This window comes from Hypanus sabinus, chromosome 10 (genome assembly GCF_030144855.1).
Source record: "Hypanus sabinus isolate sHypSab1 chromosome 10, sHypSab1.hap1, whole genome shotgun sequence".
In the NCBI taxonomy this organism is placed as follows: Eukaryota; Metazoa; Chordata; class Chondrichthyes; order Myliobatiformes; family Dasyatidae; genus Hypanus; species Hypanus sabinus.
The window spans coordinates 89,044,806-89,072,617 of NC_082715.1; the positions used below are offsets into that span (position 1 = coordinate 89,044,806).

At 41.2% G+C, this 27,812-nt stretch overlaps 1 protein-coding gene across 1 annotated transcript in view; it reads left to right on the forward strand.

Moving 5' to 3' along the window:
* Positions 1-27,812, forward strand: part of adgrb3 (adhesion G protein-coupled receptor B3) — a 771,743-nt gene that overhangs the window by 713,837 nt on the left and 30,094 nt on the right. The window contains exon 28 of the mRNA XM_059982287.1: positions 12,357-12,970. Within this exon, the coding sequence (XP_059838270.1) occupies positions 12,357-12,970 (614 nt within the window). The remainder of the gene's footprint in view (positions 1-12,356; positions 12,971-27,812) is intronic.

Sequence of the window (27,812 nt, forward strand, 5' to 3'; positions counted from 1 at the left end):
CCTCCCACAGAACGAGGAATCATTTCAGGCTTGAGGGGATACATGCAAGCATGTCAGGATAAATGTGCTGCATGTGACCACCACCTCCCTGCCCCCCACTGTCAGGCCCCCTGTTATTAGTTTCCTTTTTTTCTATACCAAAACTTTAGATAATGTATCCAGCTTTTCCATTCTTCTTCAGTGGCCAGTCAGAGCTGAGAGATGGGTTGAGCTGTGTGGTTTTCAGGACTTTGGAACATTCATTTTGTTATTAGTTTGGATCTTTGTTCCCAGAGTTTGGATTATTGGTATCAGTCTGATAGAACTTCAGAAAATATATTCTTCACCTTGAAAGAAAAGAGGACAGCTTAGCTCTTCAGATAAACTGTTGACGTTGATACCTCATCCTTTCATCTTAGAGGGACCATACAAGGGAGGGCTACAAACTAGGCTTTTGTGGGCAAGAACTTAAGTCCAGGTTGAAACCCACCTGCATCAAAAACAATAGCAATTCCCACTCCATTGGAGAAAACACATTGGCACTGGCTGTTGCCAGGGAAACACTAATTCCAAACAAGACTCATTGAGTTATAGAGACATATGTCATAAAAAAATGGCTCTTCAGCCCATCAAGTCTGTGCTGACCATCAATCATCCATTTCAAGTAATCCAATTTTTTATTCTCAGTTTTTAAAATGTTCTCTTACATATAAACCATATAACAATTATAGCATGGAAACAGGCCATCTTGGCCCTTCTAGTCCATGTCGAAAGCTTACTTTCACCTAGTCCTACTGGCCCGCACTCAGCCCATAACCCTCCATTCCTTTCCTGTCCATATACCTATCCAATTTTACTTTAAATGACAATATTGAACCTACCTATACCACTTCTACTGGAAGCTCGTTCCACACAGCTACTACTCTCTGAGTAAAGAAATTCCCCCTCATGTTACCCTTAAACTTTTTCCCCCTAACTCTCAACAGATGTCCTCTTGTTTGAATCTCCCCTACTCTCAATGGAAAAAGCCTATCCACTTCAACTCTATCTATCCCCCTCATAATTTTAAATACCTCTATCAAGTCCCCCCTCAACCTTCTGTGCTCCAAAGAATAAAGACCTAACTTGTTCAACCTTTCCCTGTAACTTAGGTGCTGAAACCCAGGTAACATTCTAGTAAATCTTCTCTGTACTCTCTCTATTTTGTTGACATCTTTCTGATAATTCGGTGACCAGAACTGTACACAAAACTCCAAATTTGGCCTTACCAATGTCTTGTACAATTTTAACATTACATCTCAACTCCTATACTCAATGCTCTGATTTATAAAGGCCAGCAGACTATCCACATGAGATTCCGCCTTCAGGGAACTATGCACCATTATTCCTAGATCACTTTCATAATGTTCATTTTCGTAATCCCCCTTCCCCCAAATTCTAGTGTTCCTGCACTAGGGGCTAGTTAACATACTGATCTTCACATCTTTGCAATGTGCATGGAAGCAGGGCGCCTGTGCATGTTCTGGTTGGAGGCAATTGAGAGCAGTTTTAGGAGCTGAGCTTACCAGTCCTCCTTTAACCTCAGAGGGAACAATTACAATTCTTCACCTTGCATCAGTCACAGTGATCAGACTTTTAAAGGAAATCTTGTCGTCTGCACTGCAGCTGTGGCATTTGGTTTATGAGGGTGAGTAGGGTGTGATCAGAAGCACAGCATTTACATTCTGTTCTTGTTCTTTCTGGCTCTGTCCATAAATCTACTTGCTTGTTTATTTACCTTTATTAAGGTCCGCTACTTAAACTTGATATATAAACAGAACACATCTTGTTGACAATCAGGGATGCTTTAAAATTTGAATGTGGCTCTGTTAATGTTCAAGGATGCTGATTAGCTGTACCATGAGGCTTTCATCCTGCCATCGATGTGTGCACTGAGACTTGATCACAAAGCTCACACTAACACACAAGTGTATATTGTAGTGTTAGGTGTGCATCTTTCAACTGAGATCCCACCTCTTCCTTCAAGTGTTTGTGAAGATCCCTTAGTTCAAGTTTGAAAAAGATTCTTTATTCTTCATGTACAATGGTATCTACCCACCTGCCACCCATCCCTCAGATGACACGGCCTGTGACTTAGTTTGCATAGTATTGGATTAACTGATGCTGGCTAATTAGTCCTCTTCTGTCATTTACAGTGTGTAGAGTAGGAGAGAACATGCAGTGCTCTCTATCCACAGAGACTGTTAACAATTTATGTTTTTCCCAGCATGCTACTTACCCAGAAATATTAAAATTAGATTATAAAATGCTGGAATGCACCTGGTGACTATCTCCTGGAACAATCTTAATGTCCTTTAAAATTTTTAATACTTGGCAATGCTAACTGATGAAGTTATCAACAGAGGCTTCACCCCTTGGAATCTGGTGCAATGTTCCATTCTGTAGGCTTGTATTACTTCAACTTTGCAAAGAGCACTCCCTCCGGTGTGCAATTTGCCACATTAATGGGACATTAGAAACAGTCTATTTGCAGAATTGCAATCAACCTGTTTAAGATGCTTTCTGTAAATTAAAGCAAAGAGAATTCATGATTTAAAATAAAGCAGACTCTTCAAATTACAAGTAGAATTATGTCACCAAAAACTTTTAACAATTGTCTATAGATGCACAGTGGAGAGTATTCTAACTAGTTGCATCACCACCCAGTAATGGAAGACTACAGCGAGTGGTGGATACAGCCCAGTCCATCACAGGCAAAGCCCTCCCCATCACTGAGTGCATTTACAAGGAGCACTGTCACAAGAAAGCAGCATCTATCATCAAATACCTCCCCCATCCAGGCCTTTTTCTCCTTTTGCGGCTACCATCAGGCAGGACGTACTGAATCCTTAAGTCCCCTGCTACCAGGTTCAGGAGCAGTTATTATCTGACAACCATCTCACACCTGAATCGGTGTTAATAACATCACTCACCACAACTCCGAACTGATTCTGCAACCAACAGACTCATTTTCAGGGACTTTTTCTTTTGGACATGATTGTATGTCAGTCTTTGTCTATGTGGGGGTTTTCATAGATTCTATGTATTTCTATGTAAATGAATATCAAGGTAGCACAAGACATAGGAGCAAAATTAGGCCTGTTGGCCTATTGAGTCATCCTCTGCAGTTCCATCATGGCTGATTTATTATCCCTCTCAACCACATTCTCCTGCCTTCTCCCTAAGTCTTTGATACCCTTAGTAATTAAGAACCTATCAAACTCTGCTTTAAATACACTCAATGCCTTGGTTTCCACTGCTGTCTGTGGCAATGAATTCCACAAATTCGCTGCCCTCTGGCTAATGAAATTCCCCTTCATCTCTGTACCAAAGGGATGTTATTTTATTCGGAAGCTGTGCCCTCTGGTCTCAGACTCCTCCACTATAGGAAACATTCTATCCATATCCATTCTATCTAGGCCTATAAGTATTCAATAGGTTTCAGTGAGATCTCCCTCGTTCTTCCAAACTCCAGCAAGTGCACACCCAGAGCCATCAAACATGCCACATACATTAACCCTTTCATTCCCAGGATAATTCTTCTGAACCTCCTCAGGATTTGCTCAAATGCCAGCACATCCATTCTCAGATAAGGGGCCCAAATCTGCTCACAATACTCCAAGTGCAGTCTCACCAATACCTTATAAAGGCTCAGCATTACATCCTAATGAATTAACCTTGACCTTTTTGAAATGCGTTAGAGATGGGCAGTGAACAGATGTCGTGCCACTGATGCCCATGTTTGGATCTCAGTTTAAAAAGAAGTGAAAATACTGTTATAGAATACAACTTCAGAGAACTGCAGTGAGTGGATGCAATGGTATGTAAAAACATTCACAGTCTTCAGGTACAGAGGATTCAATATTGCCAAATTATCTCCATTCTGGCCATGAATAGTTATATTATAGTAAGCAGTCTCTTATTTTCTTCAACATGTTGGAATATCACATATGAATAATTTATGTCATTTTGACCCTTCATTATGACATACCTATAATAGTAATTGTTTCCTACTACCTGGAGTGGATAAGGTAGTAGACAGAGATCATCAGTGTTCCAAGCATTATAATTCATGTTTCATGCTTGTATCCTTCAAGCTTCTAAGCAATCCCCAAGCTTTCACATTTATTAAGATAGCTGGCAGGTTCAACATCTTTAGAATCGCAGATGCTTACAGTACAGGAAGAGGTAATACTGTCCAAAATGCTCCTGCTAGATGCTGGGATCATACCTTTAGCTTTTGTCTGCTTATCTGTGATCATGTAAAACAAAATCTATAGAATCAGCTTGCCATTCCTTTGTTGAAGCACCCCAATCCAGAAAACTTCCTGAATGAGAACATATTCTTCTGCTGTGCTCTCTATCATTTTTGTCAGTGCTTTAATGATCCTTTGCTTCTGGCCCAAGCAGTGTCATGCACTCCCAACAGAGCTTATCATCTTTAAAATCTTACTAAGGTTTACTGAAAAGAACCATTCCAAATCCCAACTCAATACTGAGGTCCTTCATCCTGGACAACATCAAGAAAGCTTCCAGGCTGTTTTTGCAGCGGAATCTGATCGTGCAGACATACAGGCCACCCATAAAAAGAGTCAGAATCGGGTTCAATATCACTGACATACGTCATGAAATTTGCTTTGTGGTGGCAAAACAGCGCAAAATTTTGGTAAATATAATGCAGTGCCCATTTGTAATATTTTAGTAGAGTTTGAAGCATAGTTGTCTTGACAGCAGTAGCTCTTTTTAAAATCTAGAGGTACAGCGCAATAACCGACCTTTCCAGCCCAACGAGTCTGCACCACCCAATTACACATGACCAATTAACCTGCTAATCTGAGCATCTTTAAATGTGGATGGAAAACAGAACACCCAGAGGAAACCCAGCTGGTCACAGGGAAAAGGTATAAACTCCTTGCAGAAGGTGTCAGGAAAGTACCTCGGTCACAGGCATTGTAGCAACGTTACTCCAACCATTATGTTACCACTTTTGGACCATAGTTTACTGGCACACAGTACTGACCATCAAGAACCTATTTACACAAATTCTATACACAATGTCTATGAAGAGTATTCACACCCCCCCCCCTTGGATATTTTCCTGTTTTATGGTTTTACAACATTGAATCACAGGGGGTTTCACTTGCCCTATTTTGACACTGATCAACAGAAAAGACTCTCGCATCAAAGTGAAAACAAATTTCTATAAATTGGTCTAAATTTATTACAGTTATTAAAGACAAAATAATTGATTGCATAATTGCTCACCTCCTTCAGGTCAGTATTTAGTAGATGCACCTTTGGCAGCAATTACGGTCTTGAGTCTGTGTGGATAGGTCTCTATCAGCTTTGCACATCTGGATTCTGCAATTTTTCCCTATTCTTCTTCTGTATAAAACTGCTCAAGCTCTGTCAAAGATTGTATGGGGATCATGAGTGAACAGTCCTTTAAGTCCAGGTACAAATCCTCAACTGGACTGAAGTCTGGACTCTGACTTAGCCACTCCAGGACATTAACTTTGTTGTTTTTAAGCCATTCCTGTGTAGCTTTGGCTTTTGGCCATTGTCTTGCTGGAAAACAAATCTTCTCCCTAGTCACAGTTCTCTTGCAGGTTTTCCTCCAGGATGTTCTTGTATTTTGTAGAGAAGGTGCCTTTTTGATGATGTGCAATGTTTGGCTTATGGCAAACATAGCATTTAGTGTGGCCAAAAAGCTCAATTTTGGTTTCTTCAGAACATAGAGCCTTCTTCCAATTGTCTTCAGAGTCTCCAACATGCCTTCTGGCAAACTCTAGCCAATATTTCATGTGAGTTTTTTTAACAGTGGATTTCTCTTTGCCATTCTCCCATAAAGCTGCAAATGGTGAAGCACTTGGGCAACAGCTGTATGCGCAGTCTCTCCCATCTCAGCCACTGAAGCTTGTAACACCTCCAGAGTTGTCAAAGGTCTCTTGATGGCCACCCTCACTAGTCCTTTTCTTGCACAGTCACTCAGTTTTTGAGGATAGCCTGCTTTCAACAGATTTTCAGCTGTGCCATATTCTTAACTGGGATATTCCAAGGAATATTCAGTGACTTGGAAATGTTCTTGTATCCATTTCCTGACTTGTGCTTTTCAATAACCTTTTCACAGAGTTGTTTGGAATGTTCTTTTGTCTTCATGGTGTTTTTGCCAGGATACTAACTCACCAGCAGTTGGACCTTCCAGATACAGGTGTATTTTTACTGCATGAAACACCTTGACTGCACAAAGATGATCTCCATTTAACTAATTCTGTGACTTCTAAAACGAATCGGCTGCACCAGTGATGATTTGGTGTGTCTTATTAAATGAGGTAAATACTTACGCAATCAATTATTTTGTGCTTTATATTTGTAATTAATTTAATCACTTTGTAGAGATCTGTTATCACTTTGACACAAAAGAGTCTTTTTCTGTTGATTAGTGCCAAAAAAGCCAAATTAAATCCACTGTGATTCAATGTGGTAAAACAATAAAACTTGAAAACTTCCAGGGACAGTGGTGAATATTTTTTCTCGACACCATAAATCCTGTTTTAAACTCCCTACATTCCCATCATTTCCCCAAATTTTACCGCTCTCCTAAGGGTTTACCCTTAGTGTCTGGTTTACCTTCCAACCTGCAAAAGTGGACACAAGCTGCCATAGGCTTTTGCACTGTTTGAATAGGGAAATGTTGGAAACATTCAGTACAATGGAGAAAAAAGGCTGTGTTTACCACCCTGACTGCACCAGTAACAATATAATTTACTTTCATCCATGGATGCTAATCCTTTTAATGTTGAATAGAGTAACTAGAGGGTTGTACATTTTTGTCATATATGGAAATAAGTTATCGTGATGCTGTAAGTTGTAAGGTCATCAAACATTATTTATATCCAGCCAGAGTTCTGCGCACATAAATAGAAGATGCCCTCGAAAAATCAGACTCCGTTACAACCACGTAGAATGGTTGCTTGTATTTGAGTTTTTAATGTATATTTAAAGTCACCTTTCATTTGTTGTTATCTATATCAGGGGTTCCCATGAACCAATACCATTAAGAAAGAGGTCAGCGGACCTGACATTGGGGAACCCCTGATCTATTTTTCCTGCTCCTAATTTCTTAGCATATTTTCAAATAATGGAATGGAATGTTTGGTGGTGAGTCGAAGAACAAGCTGTCAAAGGTCAAACTCAAAGCAATGTTATTGGCATTGATGGTTTGACACAGACAAGCACAAGTTGTGAGTGCATGCTGAAGGTAAACACAAGAAAGGTGAGTCAAAAATTCTTTCATTTTGATTCTGCTCTCCTAACTCCCTATCCTTGCTGAAAGCACTTCTCATCTTCTCCCTTGGGAATTAGTGACTTTCAAGCATATTGAGAGTACTTGTAGCACACTTGTAGATAGGTCAGAACTGTCATTTATCAGGTTTTTGAGTAACATGCTATTTAAAAGGTGATTGTTATAACTTATGATATACAGTAATAATTCATACCTTTCATACACTTAAAATTTATTGTACATATAGCACACACTTTTGTTTTGGGAAGAATAATAGAGATGTCACGTGTTCCTGTGAAGTTGAAGTAGTGTGGTTCTTGCCAGGTATGAGGTTAGGCTGATGCCTTGCCTCATGCAATGGCAGGTCACCTTCTCAGAAGTTCAGCAAGATTAGAGTTTCCACTGGAAACCTTGGACACTTGAGAAAAACACGTCTCAGCTTGCCAGCAATTAAAGCTGTCAATATTTTCAAATAGCTAAAACTTAAATTTTAAAAATCATTAGAAGATTTTGGTTAATAAAATTACTATTTTTAAAAAAATCAATTAAACCATTAAATTAAAAGATGTTTCATACCATATTTTTCTTTTCCTTCATTGCAATCATGTGATTGCTATTCACTTGGCATAGAGCTGATCACCACCCGGCAAGTGCCAGCAGAGTTTGGCTATGAAGTTCGGGATTTCCACATCTACACAGGGATCCCAAAGCTTACTGGTACTACACTGAGCAATGCCCATAGTTTCTTGTGGAACTGCCAACAAAAGCTGTGCCAACATCCACAGTGAGTTTTGCGCTAACCAATGTATCAGAGCCAACATCCTATTTCAGGAGGGACCTTATAATTCAATATGCGAAATAGCCTGAACTCATGGTGGTAATGGGATAATAAAATATAACAATTAATCAGTTCCTCTTTAAAACAATCCAGTTATATATGTGGTCAAGCACAAATTGCATTTATTAAATTAGCCAAAATATTCAGTTCTGATTTTTATGCCTCCTAAGGACTAAGAAGCCCTTAAGTGTTAACTTTATTAATATTTTTATATGAATTATTTCCCATTGACAAAATATTTATTCATTCCCCATGACTCTACTGAAATAAATTCAAGTCTGTTTCCATTGATTCTCAGACAATACTTCCTTTTAATATTAACAATAAGCTATCTCAATTATCTGCTTTCCTATTGTCCAATATTGGTCTTGCCCAATGCCTTTTAACTTGCATTGGTATGCAGGTCTTCATGCATCAGATTCTGTCTGCTTGGAATGGAACCCTAGAGCTCTATTTCAGAGAACTGCAGAAGCCAGGTGTTCAAGTGAAGTTAGTTTTTTGGTCCAGACCATTGTTATAGGACTTTACTTGTAGAGGCAAGGCAGGAGTGCAAAGCTGAGGGCAAGATTAGGTCAGCCATTATGTATCAAATGGCAAAGCAGACACAAGGACTTGTGTGACCTACTTATGCTGTAAGTGAGATAGCGGAATCGACATTTGCTTTTTGGTTATGGTCGTGCACAGGAGAACAAGTGAGCACAAGCTTTTCATCACTGCAGGAGATATTAAATATCACACGTTCTGATTGCTGCATGCAGGATAAATTAATTATCAAAAGTAATTCACAGCTAGGGTACACTTGAACAATGCCTTCTGGTCACATGAAACAAAATTAACCCAAGCACATAGATTTCATAGTGATGTGGGCTCATCAGTTTGTTGAGTATTTTTTTCAGTGTCACATGTTGAGATGAGAGCCATTTTAGACAACATATGAACAGAATATTTGCTTTAAGTGATTGAATTCACTTTTCGTATTTGATGGTGTTTCTCACTCCCCCTAATGGTTTAGCCATTCAGGAAGAAACTCGTATTTTGGAATACACATCTTGGAAAGTTTATGAATAAATTGCCCTTCATCCTTCGAAGGATGAGTTAATGTCCACACTGAATATTTTCCTTATCTTGAGATCAAATGAACAGCTGAATGCAGAGCTAGGCTCTCAAGACAGTTTTGAAGTTCAAAGAGGACATAAAGCCTGCATCTTCTAATATTTGCTTCACTGTTAACTACAGCTGTTTCAAAAACACATCTTGTACAGTCAGATATGGCCATGGTGATATATGCCAGAAGTATCACAGATGCTCATATTCTTTATTATTATTTGATCTGACAGGACCAATAATTTTTGCCCATCTTTAATTGTCCTTGAGACAGAAGCAGTGAACCATCCTCCTAACTGTGTAGTCAAGTGCAGTGAAAGTATTTGCATAGCTCTGAGCTCCAGGATGTAGGTCCAGTGACAAAGAAGGAACTGGGATAGACACTCTGTGGCCACTTATATTACATACAGGAGTGGATCCCCGGTGTGGTCTTCTGCTGCTTTGGCCTGTGCAATTCAAGGTTTGATGTTTTGTGCGTTCAGAGGTGCTGTTCTGCACACCACTGCTGTAACGCATGGTTACCTTCCTGTCAGCTTAAACCAACCTGGTCATTATCCTCTGACATCTCTTATTAACACAGCATTTTTGCCCACAGAACTGCTACACCATTCTCTGTAAACCCCAGAGAATGTTGTGCGTGTTAATCCCAGGAGATCAGCAGTTTTTGAGATACTGAGAGGACCCCGTCTGGCACCTACAATCACTCACGATCAAAGTCACTTAAATCATATTTCTTCCCCATTCTGAGTTTGTTGTGAACAACAACTGACCCTCTTGACCTTGTCTGCATGCTTTTATGCACTGAGTTGCTGCCATATGATTGGCTGATTAGATATATGCATTAACGAGCTGGTGTACAGGTGTGTCTAATAAAATAACTGCTGAGTGTACTTCCAAGTGTAAAAGGAGAGAATTTGCTGATTTTAGCTTTCCACCACTCTTGCTGATGTTCTTTCAGGAAGCAGAGGTTGCAAGCTTAACATCTTCTCTCTGCAGTGCCTTGGAGAGTTGCTGCAGTGCATTTTGAAGTTGGCACATACTGCAGCCATTCTGTTGATGCTAGAAGAGCTGAATATTTAGTTAGTGGATGAGTGACCCATCAAGAGCACAGTTTTGTCCAGGCTTCTTCATTTACTAAAGCATGTAGGAATGTGGAGACTGGTGCACTGTGTTCCTTTATTGTGCCTGTTAGGTGTTGGAAAGAAATAGTAGAGATGTGAGTCGCTCTGCAGGATGATGAGCCTCCAAATTTCCTGTCCAGTAATGGCATTTATGTGGCTTTCCCGGCTGAGTTTCTGGTCAATGGAGATGTTCAGAAACATGGTGTGGAACTCAGAGGCGGTAACACCACTAAATGCCAAGATTAGAAGGTTCAACTCTCTACTGTTAGAGGTAATCATGGGGTACAAATGTGACTTGCCACTTAACTGCCTGTAAATTGGGCTTGTTGCATGCAGGAGTGGGTAGAATTGCTTTCTGAAGACTGGAAACTGGAACAGAAAACTTTGGATTATTCAGTGATCATTCACATTTCTGGAGGAGAGAGAATAATTAGGACTGACTGTGGGACTCCTGCAGTGTTGCTCCTGGGCTGTGACAACTGACTTTAGATAACGATAGCTGCCTTAGGGTACGGCCAAAGAGGGAATGGATGACCACTGGAACAATGAAGAGGGTCAGGCAAGTGGTCCATCAAACTTCCTAAATGATGTGATTACTGGTGAGGACACTTACTCCATTTTCAAGTATATACACTTAAAGCTAGCTGTATAGAGCAGAGGAAAAGGGTCCAGAAAACAACAATGTTGAGATATTTCATAGTTGGGGGAGGGCACACAGGAGATTTTGTGAACTCCAGTAGACTTCTGTATCTTCAGTGTCAGGCTCACTGTCATCCTTTGAAATATCATGGAGTTTGGAGTCAATGTTATGGAATCAATCCTGATCAGATAATCCCATCTCACTATTTCCACTTTGTAACACCAATCTATCTATTATAATGTGCCCAAAGAGATGGAATTAGAAGCAAAAAAAAAAATAAGCTGCTGGCAAGTCAAACAGCATCTGGATAAGATGAATGGATATTCAACCTTTCAGGTTAAAACACCACATCAGGACTAAGAGGGTAAAGAGGAGAAAGCCAATGTAAAGAGATAAAGGGAAGGGGTAAGGCAATAGCAAGTAAACAGGAGGTGTTTCTGGGTGAAGAAGGGTTGATAGGTAGATGGAGCCAAGTAGAAGATGGAAGAATGGCGATAACAGCAGGATCTGGAGGTAGAGGCAACAAAGACCATAGGTTATGGAATCTAATAAGAAAAGAAGGCCGTAAGTGGAACTAGAGAAGGGAGGAATAGTAGGCAAATGGGAACAGTGAGAAAGGGGACAAAGGACCAAGAGGGTTGAATATGTGGGTGATAGGCTGATGGAACCAGGTAGTATATGGAAAGAGAGTATGTGAGAGTGGGTTTGGGAGTAGTTTTGCAAAGAAAGGTGTGTATGGGAGGACCTGGATGGATTAGATGGAGAGCAAAAGAAACAGAGGGCGTGCAGGTAATTCAATGCTGAATCAAAATTGTATAATAAATCTTGTAGAAGTATTTTACAGAGATGCAAGTCTACAAACTTCACTTGCCTTGTACATTCAGCCTACAACACCCGTTCAGTTTCTTGTTTTGTCAATCTGTTCTGTGTTACTTGTTTTCTTAACTACTGACTGTTGAAGGATTATTGCTGGAGAGTGGTACAATACTTTGAATAAATATGGTCCATCTTAATTTACCTCATATTATTATCAAACATCATCGATTAATGTGACCACCAGGTGGGTCTGATTTTTTTCCCAGCTATCAATCCCCATTTTCCAATGTTATAATTGCAAAAACAAGTCACATAAATGGCACAGTTACATTCTAATTATGAGATTGCAAGAAAGTATTAACAATCATTATGTTGACACATTGCTTTCAATGAAGAAAAATACCAAATTGACTTGGTGAGAGAAAATGAAACACAGTGTGATAGAATGTTTATTTGACCAAAGCACAAGGTCAATTAGAATAATTTATCAGCTGTTGAATTTTCAATTCTAACTGATGATTCTTTGACCCACAGTCCTTCACAAGGATATAGGGAGCTGCCGAGCTGCAACTATTACAGGAACACTATCAAGGATCTCTCTGAATGACGATGAAGAAGAAAAAGGAATCAACCCCAAAAGCATGAATTTTTCAACCCTCCCAGGAAATATGATTTCCAAAGTTTTGATACAGCAGCCGCCGACGATGCATGTGCCAATTGGAATGAACGAATTGACTGAGCAGTGTATAAAGAAGGAAAACAGCGAACTGCGGCGGACAGTTTATTTATGCACTGATGACAATGCTGAGTTGGCTCAGGCCCAAGAGAGGATGATGGAGAGTGACTACATTGTAATGCCAAGAGGCTCAGCAAATGTCCAACCTATTGCTAAAGATGAAAGCAAATTAAACATCAGCATGGAAGGCATGCCACATGATAGGTTAATGCATTTTAATACAAGTGCGCCTGTGATGGATCACATTAGTTTCAATTTAGATCAACATCTCACCACACAAGAACACAAACAGAGTTTACCATATGAATCGCGGTCAGCTGTAAAGAACTTCATTGTTTCGGAACTTGATGAAAGTAATACTGCATTATCAAGGAGTGAAACAGGTTCAACAGTGTCCATGAGTTCTTTAGAGGTTAGTAGGTCTGCATTGGAACAACACAGAAAAATGTATTTTGGTTATGTCCGCGTATTGCACTTCCGTCGCGTTGGTTTGATTGACTTATTTGTTTGTAGCAGATATGTTGTCTCATATCATGGAAGTTAAATTTCAATGCAATGCAAGTTCTGTCCAATTTGGTAGAGGACTCAGAAGGAAAGAAGAAACCAAGTAAATTGTAAACCCTTTGTTAACTTTCAGATAACATTTCCCATTTCAGAAAGTTATCTATACTTACCCCCATTAATTGTAATAGTATCACTCCTAAAATGGAGGGAAGGAATGTGATATGAATTCATTAACTATTACCAACTTACTTGCCAGTAGAAGTCCGCTGGTTCTTTGAAAACAGGTAGTGAGTTAGACAGGGTTGCAAGTGCAGGTTTCTTGCTGGTGTAGTTTATCACAGATTACATGAATAAAGTTGAAATGATAAAAAGGACACATTAAAGATGACTGAACACACCAGGGGCTGATAACTCTTTTCAAGCACAACCCTGTCTTAGCTCAAGGAAAACACGAAGTTCAGTAATTCAGGTCTGGCTTATACTTGGTGGCTTCTTGTGAGTCGAACAATGAGTCTTAAACTGTGTACTCAGCCCATTTCAAATAGGAAGACCAGGACAGTACAGAAAGGTATGACTCCAAGCCCAGGCAGTTCCCATTTTATTTTATGACCATATCCTATGTTGGTCCTTAACTCTAGGCCTTGAATGGGTCTGATCCCACATTGTTCACTCCCATCTCCAGAGGATAAGGTTCAGGATTAAGGCTGCCTCCTTGTAGGTTACTGGCCACCACACATTTGAGCAGGCTTTTTCCCAGACAAGAGATTACATGATGGGAAAGGTTATAATTGAAAGTGTTACCAATTGTAGTGAATGGTTTATGTTAACTTTTTTTCACAAGACATGTAGATGCAATAATGTGTTCTTTGGTAATTTGAACATGAAGAGCATTCCTTTGTATTACTTGTCTATGGATTATGGGGAGTGGTCTGCAGACATACTTGCAGTTCCTTGCTTGACTGGTGCTGTTTATGTCTATGAGTCTGTGGAAGTTTGGGATTCATGCACAATGGTTTAGCTCTGGAACATCTACACAGCCATTTGCTGGGGTTTCCTGATGGTACTCCAGCATTGTCTCCTCATGTAGTCCAGTGGTGGGGGGGGGGGTACATTTCCATAGGTTCCCAGTAACTGGATAAGGAATTGTGATCCCCTCCCCAAGTGAAGGGCAGACAGGACAGTGAAGAGGGTAAGTATATGGTAATGTACCTTCTTAAAATGTTAATTGAATTGATTGAAATGAATTTCATTACTGATGTGTTATTCCTTATTCATGTTTGTTCACGTTTAAAGATTTTGATGGTATGTATTTTTTAATTACTTGTGAACGTGAATGTCAATCTCTTTGACAGTTGGATGGCTTGTAACTCTGGGCATTGACATGTGGGTTGAGCAGTTTATCATCAGGGAGTCCCCCGTGGAGTATGTGGTCCTGTCCTGGGTTGGGCTGTCCTGAGCCCGGTACAGAGATGGACGACGCTACATTGCACCCTTGACCAGGCTGTGAGAGGCATAAAATGCAGTGAGCTGGGTGGAGCTGTACTGCGCCAAACCCTGGCCCAGGCCTTGTGCTGTGCTTGGAGTTCTGTGTTCCATTCCAGTTACCTCAGATTAGGAAGGATGTGGAAGCTTTAGAGAGGATGCCGAGGAGATTTACCAGGATGCTCCTTTGATTAGAGAGCAAGGCTTATGAGGAAAAGTTGAGTGAGCAAGAGCTATTCTCTTTAGAGTACAGTGGGATGAGAGGTGACTTGATAGAGGTGTATAAGATGATATGAGCATAGATGTGGTGGACAGCCAGGGACATTTACCCAAGGCAGAAATGGCTAATATGGGGAGACATAATTTTAAGATTATTGAGGAAAAGTACTGGTATGTCAGAGATAAGTTGCTTTACATGGAGAGTGGTGGATGCATGGGACACGCTCCCATGATTGTAGAGGAAGATGCATTAGAGACATTTAAGAGACTCTTAGTTTGGTCCACGAATGAAAGAAAAATGGAAGCCTGTGTAGAAGAGAAGTGTTAGACAGATCTTGGAGGAAGAATAGGTTAAAAGATCAGCAGACCCTTGTGGGCCAAAGGGCCTGTACTATTCTATGTTCTAAGAACATAACAACATAAGAAATAGGAGCAGGAGCAGCCTGTTCTGCCAGTCAATAAGATCATGGCTGATCTGGCCATGGACTCATCTCTACCTACCTGCCTTTTCCTCATAACCCTTAATTCCCCTACTATGTAAAAATCTATCCAACCTTGTCTTAACTATATTTACTGGGGTAGCCTCCACTGCTTCATTGGCCAGAGAATTCCACAGATTCACCACTCTCTGGGAAACAAACAGTTCCTCCTTATCTCCGTCCTAAATCTACTCCCCCAAATCTTGAGGCTACATCCCCTAGTTCTAATCTCACCTACCAGTGGAAACAACTTTCCTGCCTCTATTTTATCTATCCCTTTTCATGATTTTATATGTTTCTATAAGATCTCCTCTCATTCTTCTGAATTCCAGCGAGTACAGTCCCAGGTGACTCAATCTCTCCTCATAGAATAACCCACTCATCCCTGGAATCAACTTGGTGAATCTCCTCTGCACCACCTCCAAAGCCAGTATATTCTCCTTCAAGTAAGGAGACCAATTCAATCCCTCTAGCAATAAAGGCCAACATTCCATTTGCCTTCTTGATAGCCTGCTGCACCTGCAAACTAACCTTTTGTGATTTATGCACAAGCACTCCCAAGCCCTCTGCACAGCAGCATTCTGCAATTTTTTACCATTTAAATAATAATCTGCTCCTTCATTTTTCCTTTGAAAGTTCATGACCTTATATTTACCAACATGGTATTCCATCTGCCAGACCCTTGCCCACTCACTTAAAAATATCTATATCTCTCTGCAGAATCTCCATAGCATCTGCAAAATTTGCTTTTGAACTCAATATAGTATCGCCAGCAAACTTAGATGTACTACACTCGGTACCTTCTTCCAGGTCGTTAATATATATCATGAACAGTTGTGGGCCCATATGGCACACCACTCACCACTGATCACCAACCAGAGAAACATCCATGATTCCCAACTCTCTGCTTTCTATTAACTAACCAATCCTCTATCCATGCTAATACATCACTCTCAACTCTATGCATCCTTATCTTATGGACAAGTCTTTTTTGTGGCACCTTTTTGAATGACTTTGGGAAATCCAAGTAAATAATGTCCATCTGTTCCTCTCCATCCACTATGCTTGTTATATCCTCAAAGAATTCCAGTAGGTTTGTCAACCAGGACATGCCTTTACTGAATCCATGCTGCATCTGCCAGATGGATCAATTTCTATAGTGAGCCGAGTTCTGTTTAGAATTGTACTGGGACTCACCTACCAGGGTACCCTCTCAGTTAACAGCAGGATTAGTGGTAGGCAATCAGCAAGCATGGGAGGGCAGTAGACATATGCTGTGCTTACATTTTATTAAATCCTGTACGTTTTTATAGTACTTTGTGCTTACAGTGCACAAAATGTATTTGAATACTTAATTGGATCTGTGCAAGGATTGCTCATTTTCCACAGTTATAGATTACAGAAATCACTACAATACTTTCACAGTTTGTGAAATCTAGGTATACTTTGCAATCTGCACAAAATATTGTAATGTTTATGGAAGAAATTACAGTTAATGATTTAAATAAAAATTGAGTTTTTTCTCCACCCTTGTAATCCACAGGAACACCCAGTTGTATTTCCTGTAAACTCAAGTGGCTGCATGAGTTTTGGAGGCAGTGAGGTTAATATTGAACGAGCTATGTAGCCATCTGTAGGTTTCTTCATGATGAGTGAAGGTGTTTGAGGAACAAGACTTAACCAGATATTTGTGTTCATCATCGGTCACAAATATCGCTATAAGAACACAGCAGAATGTAATGACAAACCATCAGAGATGTAATTGTTTGATTATTGTCACATAAACCAAGATGTGACAATATTCAACCAACATAGTGAGATAGTGAAGGATAGGCAACGTCCACTAGTTAAGGTACTAAACTGGAGCAGCTAACTTGGGAGGAATTGGGCAGGATCTAGCAGAGGCTGATTGTGTGAACCTGTTTGCAAGTGAAAGGTTTTTAAAAGTGATATCAAGAGTCCAAATACAGCATGTTCCTGGTTGGATGAAGGGGGGAACCTGGCCCTAAGAGAGATATTGAGGTTCTGATCAAGAAAAACAAGTAAATAAAGATTGGGTTACGAGGTCACTGACAAGTGAATCATAGAAACGAAGAAACATAAAAAAACCTATGGTACAATACAGGCCCTTCGGCCCACAATGCTGTGCTGAACATGTACTTAATTTAGAAATTAACTTGGGTTACCCATGGTCCTCTAGCTTTCTAAGCTCCATGTACCTGTCCAGGAGTCTCTTAAAATACCCTATTTTATCCGCTTCCACCACAGCAGCCCATTCCACATATTCACCACTCTCTGCATAAAAAGGCCTACCCCGCCTGACATGCCCTCTTTACCTGCTTCCAAGCACCTTAAAACTGTGCATTCTTATTTTAGCCATTTTAGCCCTGGAAAAAAGCCTCTGACAATCCACATGATCAATGCCTCTCATCGTCTTATACACCTATATTAGGTCACCTCTCATCCTCCGTCACTCCAAGGAGAAAAGGCCAAGTTCACTCAACCTATTCATATAAGGCATGCTCCTCAAATCAGGCAACATCCTTGTAAGTCACCTCTGCACCCTTTCTATAGTTTCCACATCCTTCCTGTAGTGAGGTGACCAGAACTGAGCACAGTACTCCAAGTGGGTTCCGACCAGGGTCCAATAAAGCTGTAACATTACCACTCGCTCTTGAAATCAGTCCCAAGGTTGATGAAGGCCAATGCACTGTAATGCCTTTGAAACCACACAGTCAACCTGCGCAGCAGCTTTGAATGTCCTATGGACTCAGACCCCAATATCCCTCTGATCCTCTGCACTGCCAAGAGTCTTACCATTAATACTATATTCTGCCATCATATGTGACCACCTCACACTTATCTGGGTTGAACTCCACCTGTCACTTCTCAGCCCAGTTTTGTATCCTATGACAGCCCTCCACACTATCCACAACACTCATTTGTGTCATCAGCAAACCTACTAATCAATCTCTCCACTTCCTCATCTAGGTCATTTATAAACATCACAAAGAGAAGGGGTACCAGAACAAATCCCTGAGGCACACCACTGGTCACTAGCCTCCATGCAAAATATGACCCATCTACATCCACTCTTTGCCTTCTGTGGGCAAGCCAATTCTGGATTCAAAAAGCAAGGTCCCCTTGGATCCCATGCCTCCTTACTTTCTCAATAAGCCTTGCATGAGGTACCTTATCAAATGCCTTGCTGAAATCCATATACACTACATCTACTGTCCTACCTTCATCAACGTGTTTAGTCACATCCTCAAAAATTCAATCAGGCTCGTAAGGCGCAACCTGCCTTTGACAAAGCCAGTAGTGATACTTTGGTATCTTTTGGTGATTATAAAAAGATTAAGTACATCCTTATGAGGGAAATCAGGAGAGTAAAGAGAGGATATGAGATGCATCTGGCAGGTAATGTTAAAGAAAGTTCAAAGAGGTTCTAAAGCTATATTAAGAGTAAAAGGTTGGCTAGAGAGAGAGCAAGTCCCCTGAGAGATCAGTAGGTCTGCCTGTGTCTCTAGCCACATCAGGTGGTAGGGATTTTTAATAAATATTTCTGTTCAGCTTTTATATTCCCAGGAAGAACATAGAACATAGAAATCCACAGCACCTTATAGACCCTTCCGCCCACAACATTGTGCCGACAATGTAGCCTTCGCTCGAAACTGTCTTGAATTTTCCCACCACATAGCCCCCTAATTTTCTAAGCTCATGTACCAATCTAAGAATCTCTTAAAAGACCCTATTATATCGGCCTCTACCACTATCACTGGTGATACATTCCAAGTACCCACCACTCTGTGTGTGAAGAACTTGCCTCTGACAGACCCCTTGAACCTACTTCCAAGCACCTTAAAACTATGACCACTCGTGTTAACCATTTCAGCCCTAGGAAAAAGCCTCTGGCTATCCATATGTTCAGCCACTTTGAGTGTCCAATGGACCCAGACCCCGAGATTTTGCTGCTCCTTCAAGGAGAAAATTACAGTTGATAAATTCCCAGGACATGACCATACATCCTTGGATTTTGTGGGAAACTAGAGAAGAAATTGTGGAGGCCCTTAAGGATATATTTGTTTCATTGTTAACTACTGCTGAATTTCCTGAAGACAGGAAGATAGATAATATTGTGCCATTATTTAGGAAACAAGGGCAAGCCAGGGAACTACAAGACAGTCAGCCTGACATCAGTAGTGCAGACACAGCTAAGGGGCAGTATCTACCAGCATTTGGATAGAATGAGTCTAATTAAGAGGAATCAGCATGGTCTAGATTATGGGAAGTCATGCTTGACAAACCTTTTAGATTCTTTTGATGAGGTAGATGAGGGTAAAGAACATAGAATAGTACAGCACATTACAGGCCCTTCGGCCCACAATGTTGTACCGACCTTCAAACCCTACCTCCCATATAACCCCCCACCTTAAATTACTCCATATACCTGTCTAGTAGTCTCTTAAACTTTACTAGTGTATCTGCCTCCACCACTGACTCAGGCAGTGCATTCCACGCACCAACCACTCTCTGAGTGAAAAACTTTCCTCTAATATCCCCCTTGAACTTCCCTCCCCTTACCTTAAAGCCATGTCCTCTTGTACTGAGCAGTGGTGCCCTGGGGAAGAGGCGCTGGCTGTCCACTCTGTCTATTCCTCTTAATATCTTGTGTACCTCTATCATGTCTCCTCTCATCCTCCTTCTCTCCAAAGAGTAAAGCCCTTGCTCCCTTAATCTCTGATCATAATCCATATTCTCTAAACTAGGCAGCATCCTGGTAAATCTCCTCTGTACCCTCTCCAATGCTTCTACATCCTTCCTTGAGTGAGGTGACCAGAACTGGACACAGTACTCCAAGTGTAGCCTAACTAGAGTTTTATAGAACTGTATCATTACATCGCGTCTCTTAAACTCTATCCCTTGACTTATGAAAGCTAACAACCCATAAGCTTTCTTATCTACCCTATCTACCTGTGAGGCAACTTTCAGGGATCTGTAGACATGTACCCCCAGATCCCAAAAATACAACTGCAGATGCTGTGGATCAAAGAATATGTACACAACGCTGGAAGAACTCAGCAAGTCAGGCAGCATCCGTGAGAAAAGAGTAGCCAACGTTTCAGGCCGAGACCCTTCATCAGGAATCCCTCTGCTCCTTCACACTATCAAGTATCCTGCCATTTACTTTGTACTCTGCCTTGGAGTTTGTCCTTCCAAAGTGTTCAACCTCACACTTCTCTGGGTTGAACTCCATCTGCCACTGCTCAGCCCACTTCTGCATCCTATCAATGTCTCTCTGCAATCTTCGACAATCCTCTACACTATCTACAACACCACCAACCTTTGTGTCATCTACAAACTTGCCAACCCACCCTTCTACTCCCACATCCAGGTCGTTAATAAAAATCATGAAAAGTAGAGGTCCCAGAACAGATCCTTGTGGGACACCACTAGACACAACCTTCTGATCTGAATGTACTCCCTCCACCCCGACCCTCTGCCTTCTGCAGGCAAGCAAATTCTGAATCCACCTGGCTAAACTTCCCCGGATCCCATGCCTTCTGACTTTCTGAACAAGCCTACTGTGTGGAACCTTGTCAAATGCCTTACTAAAATCCACGTAGATCACATCCACTACACTACACTCGTCTATGTGCCTGGTCGCCTCCTCAAAGAACTCTATCAGGCTTGTAAGGCAGTGGATGTTCTTTATTTGGACTTCAGCAAAACTTTCAACAAGTTCCCATGTGTTGGCTGGTCTGGAAGGTGGAATCCAGTGAAAACAAGTTAGATGGATTCAAAATTGACGAGGAAGCAGAGCTTCTTCGGAAGCAGAGGGTGGTGGTTAGGGGTTGTTTCTTTGAACGGAGACCTGTGATTAGTGGTATGCCACGGGAGTTGGTGTAGAGACCCTTGTTGTTTGTTATTGATACAAAACCAGGAGGTAGGTTGATAATAAAAAAAACGGTTATTATAGATTACAGGGGCATCTGGATCAGTTAGGGAAGTTCGCAGAGGAGTGACAAATGGATTTCAATACAGTTCAGTGTGAGGAGATGCATTTTGGACAGTCAAACCAGTGCAGGACTTGTGAATGGTGGGACAGTTGGGAACAGAGGGACCTGGGAGTAGTTTGTCAAAAGTGACATCACAGGTAGATGTGCTGGTGAAGAAGCTGTTTAGCATGTTGGCCTTTATCAATTAAGGTATATCGGAGTTGGAACGTTGTTGCCAATAGATAAAACATTGGTGAGCTGCACTTGGAGTACTCTGTACAGTCTGGTTCACCGTGTTATATGAAAGGAGTGGTTAAACTGGAAAGAATGTAAAAACAATAATAGATACTGCCAGGACAAGAGGGCTTGAGTTATATGGAGAGATTGGCCATGCTAGGTCTTTATTTCTCAGGTCATTGGAGAACAAGTGGGACCTTAAAGAAATGCTTAATAATGTGAGAGGCATAGACCAAGTGGATGGTAACAGTCTTTTCCCTAGAGTAGGGCAGGCAAAAACTAAGGGTTTTAGATTTAGGCTGAGGGTTACGTTTTTAAAGGGATCTGTGTGGCTACTTTTTCTTGCAGCAAGTGCATTTCTGGAATAAGCTGCATTTGAAGCAGGGACAATTGTATCATTTAAGAAGCACTTGGATAGGCACATGCAAGGGTAGAGCTTGCTGAACACAGGAAATTGGGACTTGATGGGTCGGTATGGACTCATTGGGCTGAAGGCCTGTATCTGTGCTGTTTTGCTCTATGACTCTAAAATACAGTGAAACAGTTTGTTTTGCATGCCATCTATGCAGATAATTCCAAAAGATAGATACATCAGGGTCATTCAAAGTGAAAGGCAATAACAGAATGCAGAATATAGTATCACAGTTACAGCGAAGTTCTTGGATCTGTTGGTACGTGTTTGCAAGCTTTTGTATATTCTGCCTTTTGGAAGTGGAAGAAGAGAGGATGATCAGGATGGGATGGATCTTTAATTTTGTTGGCTGCTTTTCTGATGCAGTGGGAATTGTAGTCAGGTGTCAAACAAAGCATTCACTGGAATGCTGGGAGAATATCTAGAAGAGTACGCTGGTATTGAAGAACCATGTTGAAAATATAGGGAGAATGAAGCTGGGGAGATAAGGCCTGTGGTGATGACACAATTGGACTGTGGTGCTACTGGCACTCAAAATTAATGTCGGGTGTTGGAAAAATTTGTTTGACAACATCACCCTACCTTGTCAAAAATCATTCAACAACCTACTGTATCTAGCATAAAGTAAACATAAAAATGTTAGTTCAGACCAAAGGAAGAAGAACTTAGCAAAATGCAGTACAGAGCAATTTAAGACCCTTGTACTCTATTCTGACTATTACAGTGCAATCTATTATCTCTCATTCTACCACACTTTATACAGATAAAGAACTTCATACTGCAGTAGGCTATCCACCTACAAAGCCATTGAAACTGCCACAGCAATCATTTGTCATTTATTGATTTCATCACATTTATCTTCCATCAATAGAATCATAGACTCTCTACAGCAAACAGGAACCTTTTAGCCCTGACAATTAATGCAGAGAGAACTGTCGATGGTCCTCTTCATCTCCTTTTTCTTCTCACCCTGAAAATTATTTTCCCACAAGTATCTGACCCATTTCACTTTCGAAGCCTCATTAGCACTACCAACAGTGAGTTTCAGATCACAATTGTGTGCTGTATTTTAAAATAAGTTCCTCGCAGCCACTGTTTAAGTTTGTGTCCCCAGGTTCTGTAATGATCCAATAGGAAGAACATGTCTCCTCTTTGAACTGGTCATGTTACAGAGCAATACAGCATGGAAGCAGGCTGTTCAGCCTAACTGGGGAAAGAGAGAGACACTTATCAAAGTGGAGCACTTCACTGCTGCTGGGCAGTCAATTCAAGGCCCAGCACTATGATAACAGTCTTTTTTATTTGTTTATTTATTTAAGATTCTGTAAGTCGAGCAAAAAGTGAGAAAATTAACAGTGAAGTAGCGTTCATGGATTCATTGTCCATTCAGAAATCTGTCGAAGGAGGGGAAGAAGCTGTTTCTGAAATGTTGAGTGTGTGTCTTCAGGCTTTTATGCCTCCTTCTTGATGGTAACAGAGGGTGATGAGGGTCCTTAATAATGGATGTCACCTTTTTGAGGCATTGTAGCAGTGTGCTACACGCAGCGCTAAAATTACGACACGGAGTCGGTAACTGCAGTCGAAGAAAAACTTTATTCGAAATACCCAGCCTTGCTTTTAAGCCTCCCTCAACCTGCCCCCCGTGGCGCAGAGGCTCCAAAGCTCTGTGCTCGCAAACCCCCGTAGGCTATTTCCCTTAGCTGGAACGCTGGCTAATTGTGAGCCAGTTCGGATGTGCCAGGAAATGGGTCGCCACAGCATCAGCTTTTGAAGGTGTCCTCGATGCTGGGAAGGCTAGTGTTCATGATGGAGCTGGCTGAGCTTAAATTTTCTGCCAATGTTAACAATCCTGTGCATTGACCCATCCATACCAGATGGTGAAACAACCAGTTAGAACGCTCTCCACGGTACATCTGCAGAAATTTGTGAGTGTCTTTGGTGACATACCGAATCTCCTCAAACTCTTAATGAAATATAGTTGCTGTTGTACCTTCTTTGTACTTGCATCAATATATTGGATCCAGGATCGATATTCAGAGATGTTGACACTTAGGAACTTCAAAATGCTCATCTTTTCCACTGCTGACCCCTCGATGAGGACTGGTGTGTGTTCCCTCAACTTCCCCTTCATGAAGCCACAATCAATTCCATTCAGTAGTTCCATATACAATATACAACATGAAATTCTTGTTCTTCACGGACATCCACAAAAACAGAAGGGTGTCCCAAAGAATGAACAGACATTAAAACCCCAAAGCCCCCCTACTCTGCACTTCCAAGCACAAGCAACAGCAAAGCATCAACCCTCCCCACCTCCACTTACTTCAGCAAAAATAAACCATCAGCACCCTCCACTCGCCAAGCAATAGCAAAGCTCGCAAAAAGACCATGAACTGCACAACAACAAAAACCAATCGTTCATCCAACAATTCGACATAGATCAGGCTCTCTCTTTCCCTAATATAAGGGCAGAGAGGTGTCACACAGCAAGAGGGGAGATGTGATGAGGCCACACTCAAGGTGGAGGAGCAACACCTTATATTCCGTCTGAGAAGCCTACAACCTGATGGCAAGAGCATTGATTTATTGAACTTCGGTAATGCTCCCCCCCCACCCTACCATTCCCTATTCCTATTTCCCTCTCACATCTTTTCCCCCTTACCTGCCGATCATCTCACTCCTCCACCCTTCACTTTCTTACATGGACTTCTATCCTCTCTAGTAGATTCCCCCTTCTTCAGCCCTGTATCTTTTACATGAATAAACTTCCCAGCTCTTTACTTCACTCCTCCCCCTCCCAGTGTTACCCATCACCTTGTGTTTCTTCCTCCCCTGCCCCCACATTCTAACTGACTCCTCATCTTTTTTTCTCGACTCAGCCTGAAGCGTCGACTGTACTCTTTTCCATAGATACTGCCTGGCCTGCTGAGCTCATCCAGCATTTTGTGTGTATTACTCATAAAGAAACACTCACTGATTTAGTGTTAAAGTCAACAACATTGCTTTTTTTCCCTGACTCGAGAACCAGCAACTCTCCCCCACCAATGAGAGAAAGAGGAAGATATGGCAATTCACCCAAGTTCCAAGGTATCTGACAAGTGATCTGCTGCTCCTGATATTCTGTTTTCTTCCACGACACTTCAGTTGGTGGCACCAACATAGAATTGGCTCATCCACAGGGCTGTGAAGTCTCAGAACCCAAAGGCACGCTCGCCTTCTGGGCTGTGTCCTTGGGATATTGAGAAACATCTGGACGATGAGCCCTGAGAGCAGGAACCAACATCATAAAAACTGAAGTTTGAGTGCAGCTCTAGGTCAGAGTCTTGGATAGAACCCAATCCATCTTGAAAAGAAAAGAAAGAGACATTAAAGGTAGAAATTAAGCTGTTTCTGCAATTGAGCGTGAAGAAGTCACTGTCTGGTGACATCATAGCTCCGCCCTCTGCTTTGATCTTACTGACATTGAGTGCAAGGTGGTTATTATGACACCACTCAACCAGCAGATCTACCTTGCTTCTGTACACAGTCTGAAATTCTGCCAACAATAGCTGTGCTGTTGTCAAATGTATAGAATCATTTGAGCTGTGTCTACCACACAGTCATGGGTGTAGATAGGCAGTACAGGTGGTATATTGATAGTAATTGTTCAGAGACTTCTTCATGTTGGCCTGGTTGAAATTATAGCGAAGCATCCATGTACACTGTTTTGTGACAACTCATCACGGTGCTCAGCTCTTCCACTGCCTGCCTGACCTGAGGTGAAATGTAACCACTACCCAGATGATGGCAGAAAATTCTCTTGACAGATGCAATGCACAAGTTTTGACCACTATATGTTTCAGATAGGGTAAGCAGGACTGTGAAAAATCTGTCATACCTGTACAGCACAATGAATTAATCATAAAGTGTACACCACGGCTTCTATCTTTAAAAGACTGCTGTCCTGTCTTTGCGGAGAAGTGATGAAGCCATCCAGCTGCAGAGCTGCATCCAAGATGGCAGACGTGAGCCGCGTTTCTGTGCAGGAAAGTACATAGCAGTTCCTGATGTTCCTCTGGTACTACAATCTTGCTCTGAGCTCTTCAATATTATTTTATAGAGATTATACATTCACCAGCACAATAGTCGGGAGTGTGGGTCTAAAGCCTCAGCATTTCAATCGTACCTGCAGACTGGCTCTGCTACCGCATTTCTGTTTTTTTAAAGGGAAACTGCACTTGCAACCCAAGTGTGCAATCTGGGGTCTGCCGATATCACTAGATTTAGGTGTTCAGCGATGATGTCGCTTTCTGAAGTACCTATAGCTGAGACTGTAGTAGTCCTAAATGGAAATACTTGATGATTCCCATCAGAGCTGCACGCAGAGTTGACACTTAGCAGTGCCATCATTATGGTATGGATTGCGGCTGATTGTAAGGTATTATCTTCCTTTAGAGGCAAGGTAACATAATCACAGCAGCAGTGGGTACATCTCAGATCCTAGCCTACCACTCCAGAGGAGTAGCAGAATAGGAATGATGTCCAGCCTTCTGGTTTTGGAGTCATACCCATCCAAGCAAGAGTGGTGGCACCATAGTGTAGTGGCTTGTGTGGCGCTGTTACAGCACCAACGATCGGCAATCGGCATACACTTTCTGCTGCTTTCCACTGAAGTTTGTATGTTCTTCCCGTGACCACGTGGGTTTCCTCCTGGTGCTCTGGCTTTCTCCCACATTCCAAAGGCATATAGATAAGGTTAGGAAGTTGTGGGCACACAATGGCCAGTAGCTTAGCAACACTTGTGGGTTATCCTCCAACACCTATTCAACTCTATTGGTTCTTGACACAAGTGACACATTTCACTGTATGTTTCAATACTTCAATGTAAATGTGACAAATAAAGGTAATCTTTATCTTTGGAAAGTAAACACTTTGCACTTTAATGCGACTTTTTGTTGAAAATTATTTAAGCTGTATTATTGAGGTTACTTATATTTTCAAGATTGCTAAAATATAAGGGCAGCTTTTAATGGATAGAATCTGCGAGATTATCAGTGTATGTCTGGTGACATTCCTCTATATTGAAGTAACTACCCTGTGTACAGGGAAGGTTCTTGTTAAATTGTATAAGTGTTCATATTGTACATACTGGTGTCATCCACTATCTCTGCTGAAAATGTTCCATCACATGTAAAGTCTTATCTCTAGCTCCTTTTGTGTTTGAGGTGGTAGCAATTGCTCTCTCTGCCAACTTAACACTGAGAGCTTTCAAGATTATTCCTCCAGCCTGCTTTCAATGATTATAGTAAATCCCCTATTAGACCTTTAATCCAGGATTTCTTAAATTATCAAGGGCATTTTCTGAGTTTCTAAACTATAAAGACTTATTAATTCCCTTATGATAGAGTGCTGTGTTGGTGAATATTTATGTCATGTAATAGTAGTGCCAAGTTCCCCATTCGACAGATAGTTAAGTTCAAGCAAAAAATGGTGATGACTGCATTACTAATAGAAACAAAGGGCAGAATAAGCATGGCAGAAGTTTGAGGCTGATTGAACCTTCGAATTTGATGATTATACACGTATTGGTGGAATTGAGATCTAATTGAAAACTACCGGGTATTTTATTTTCAGAATGAATAGCAGCGTTTATCCACATTATCATTTTAGTATAAGAAATTGTTCATGATGTTCTGCAACAGGCAAGAAGGTTCTTGTGCTTTGAGTCATTGTGCTAAAATGGAAATGGGGAAATAGAGAGATGCACTCAGACCGAGAAACAAAGCCTTTCAAAAGCATTGAACAAGAACCATGGTGATACTACTATGCCTATTAACTTATTCTTTGGAGGGAAGGAAGAGCCAGTGACCTGTCCTTTAGCAATGGTGACCAAAAGCAACTTCTTGCCTCAATATTAACTGAAGAAGCCAGTTGTATTCTGTT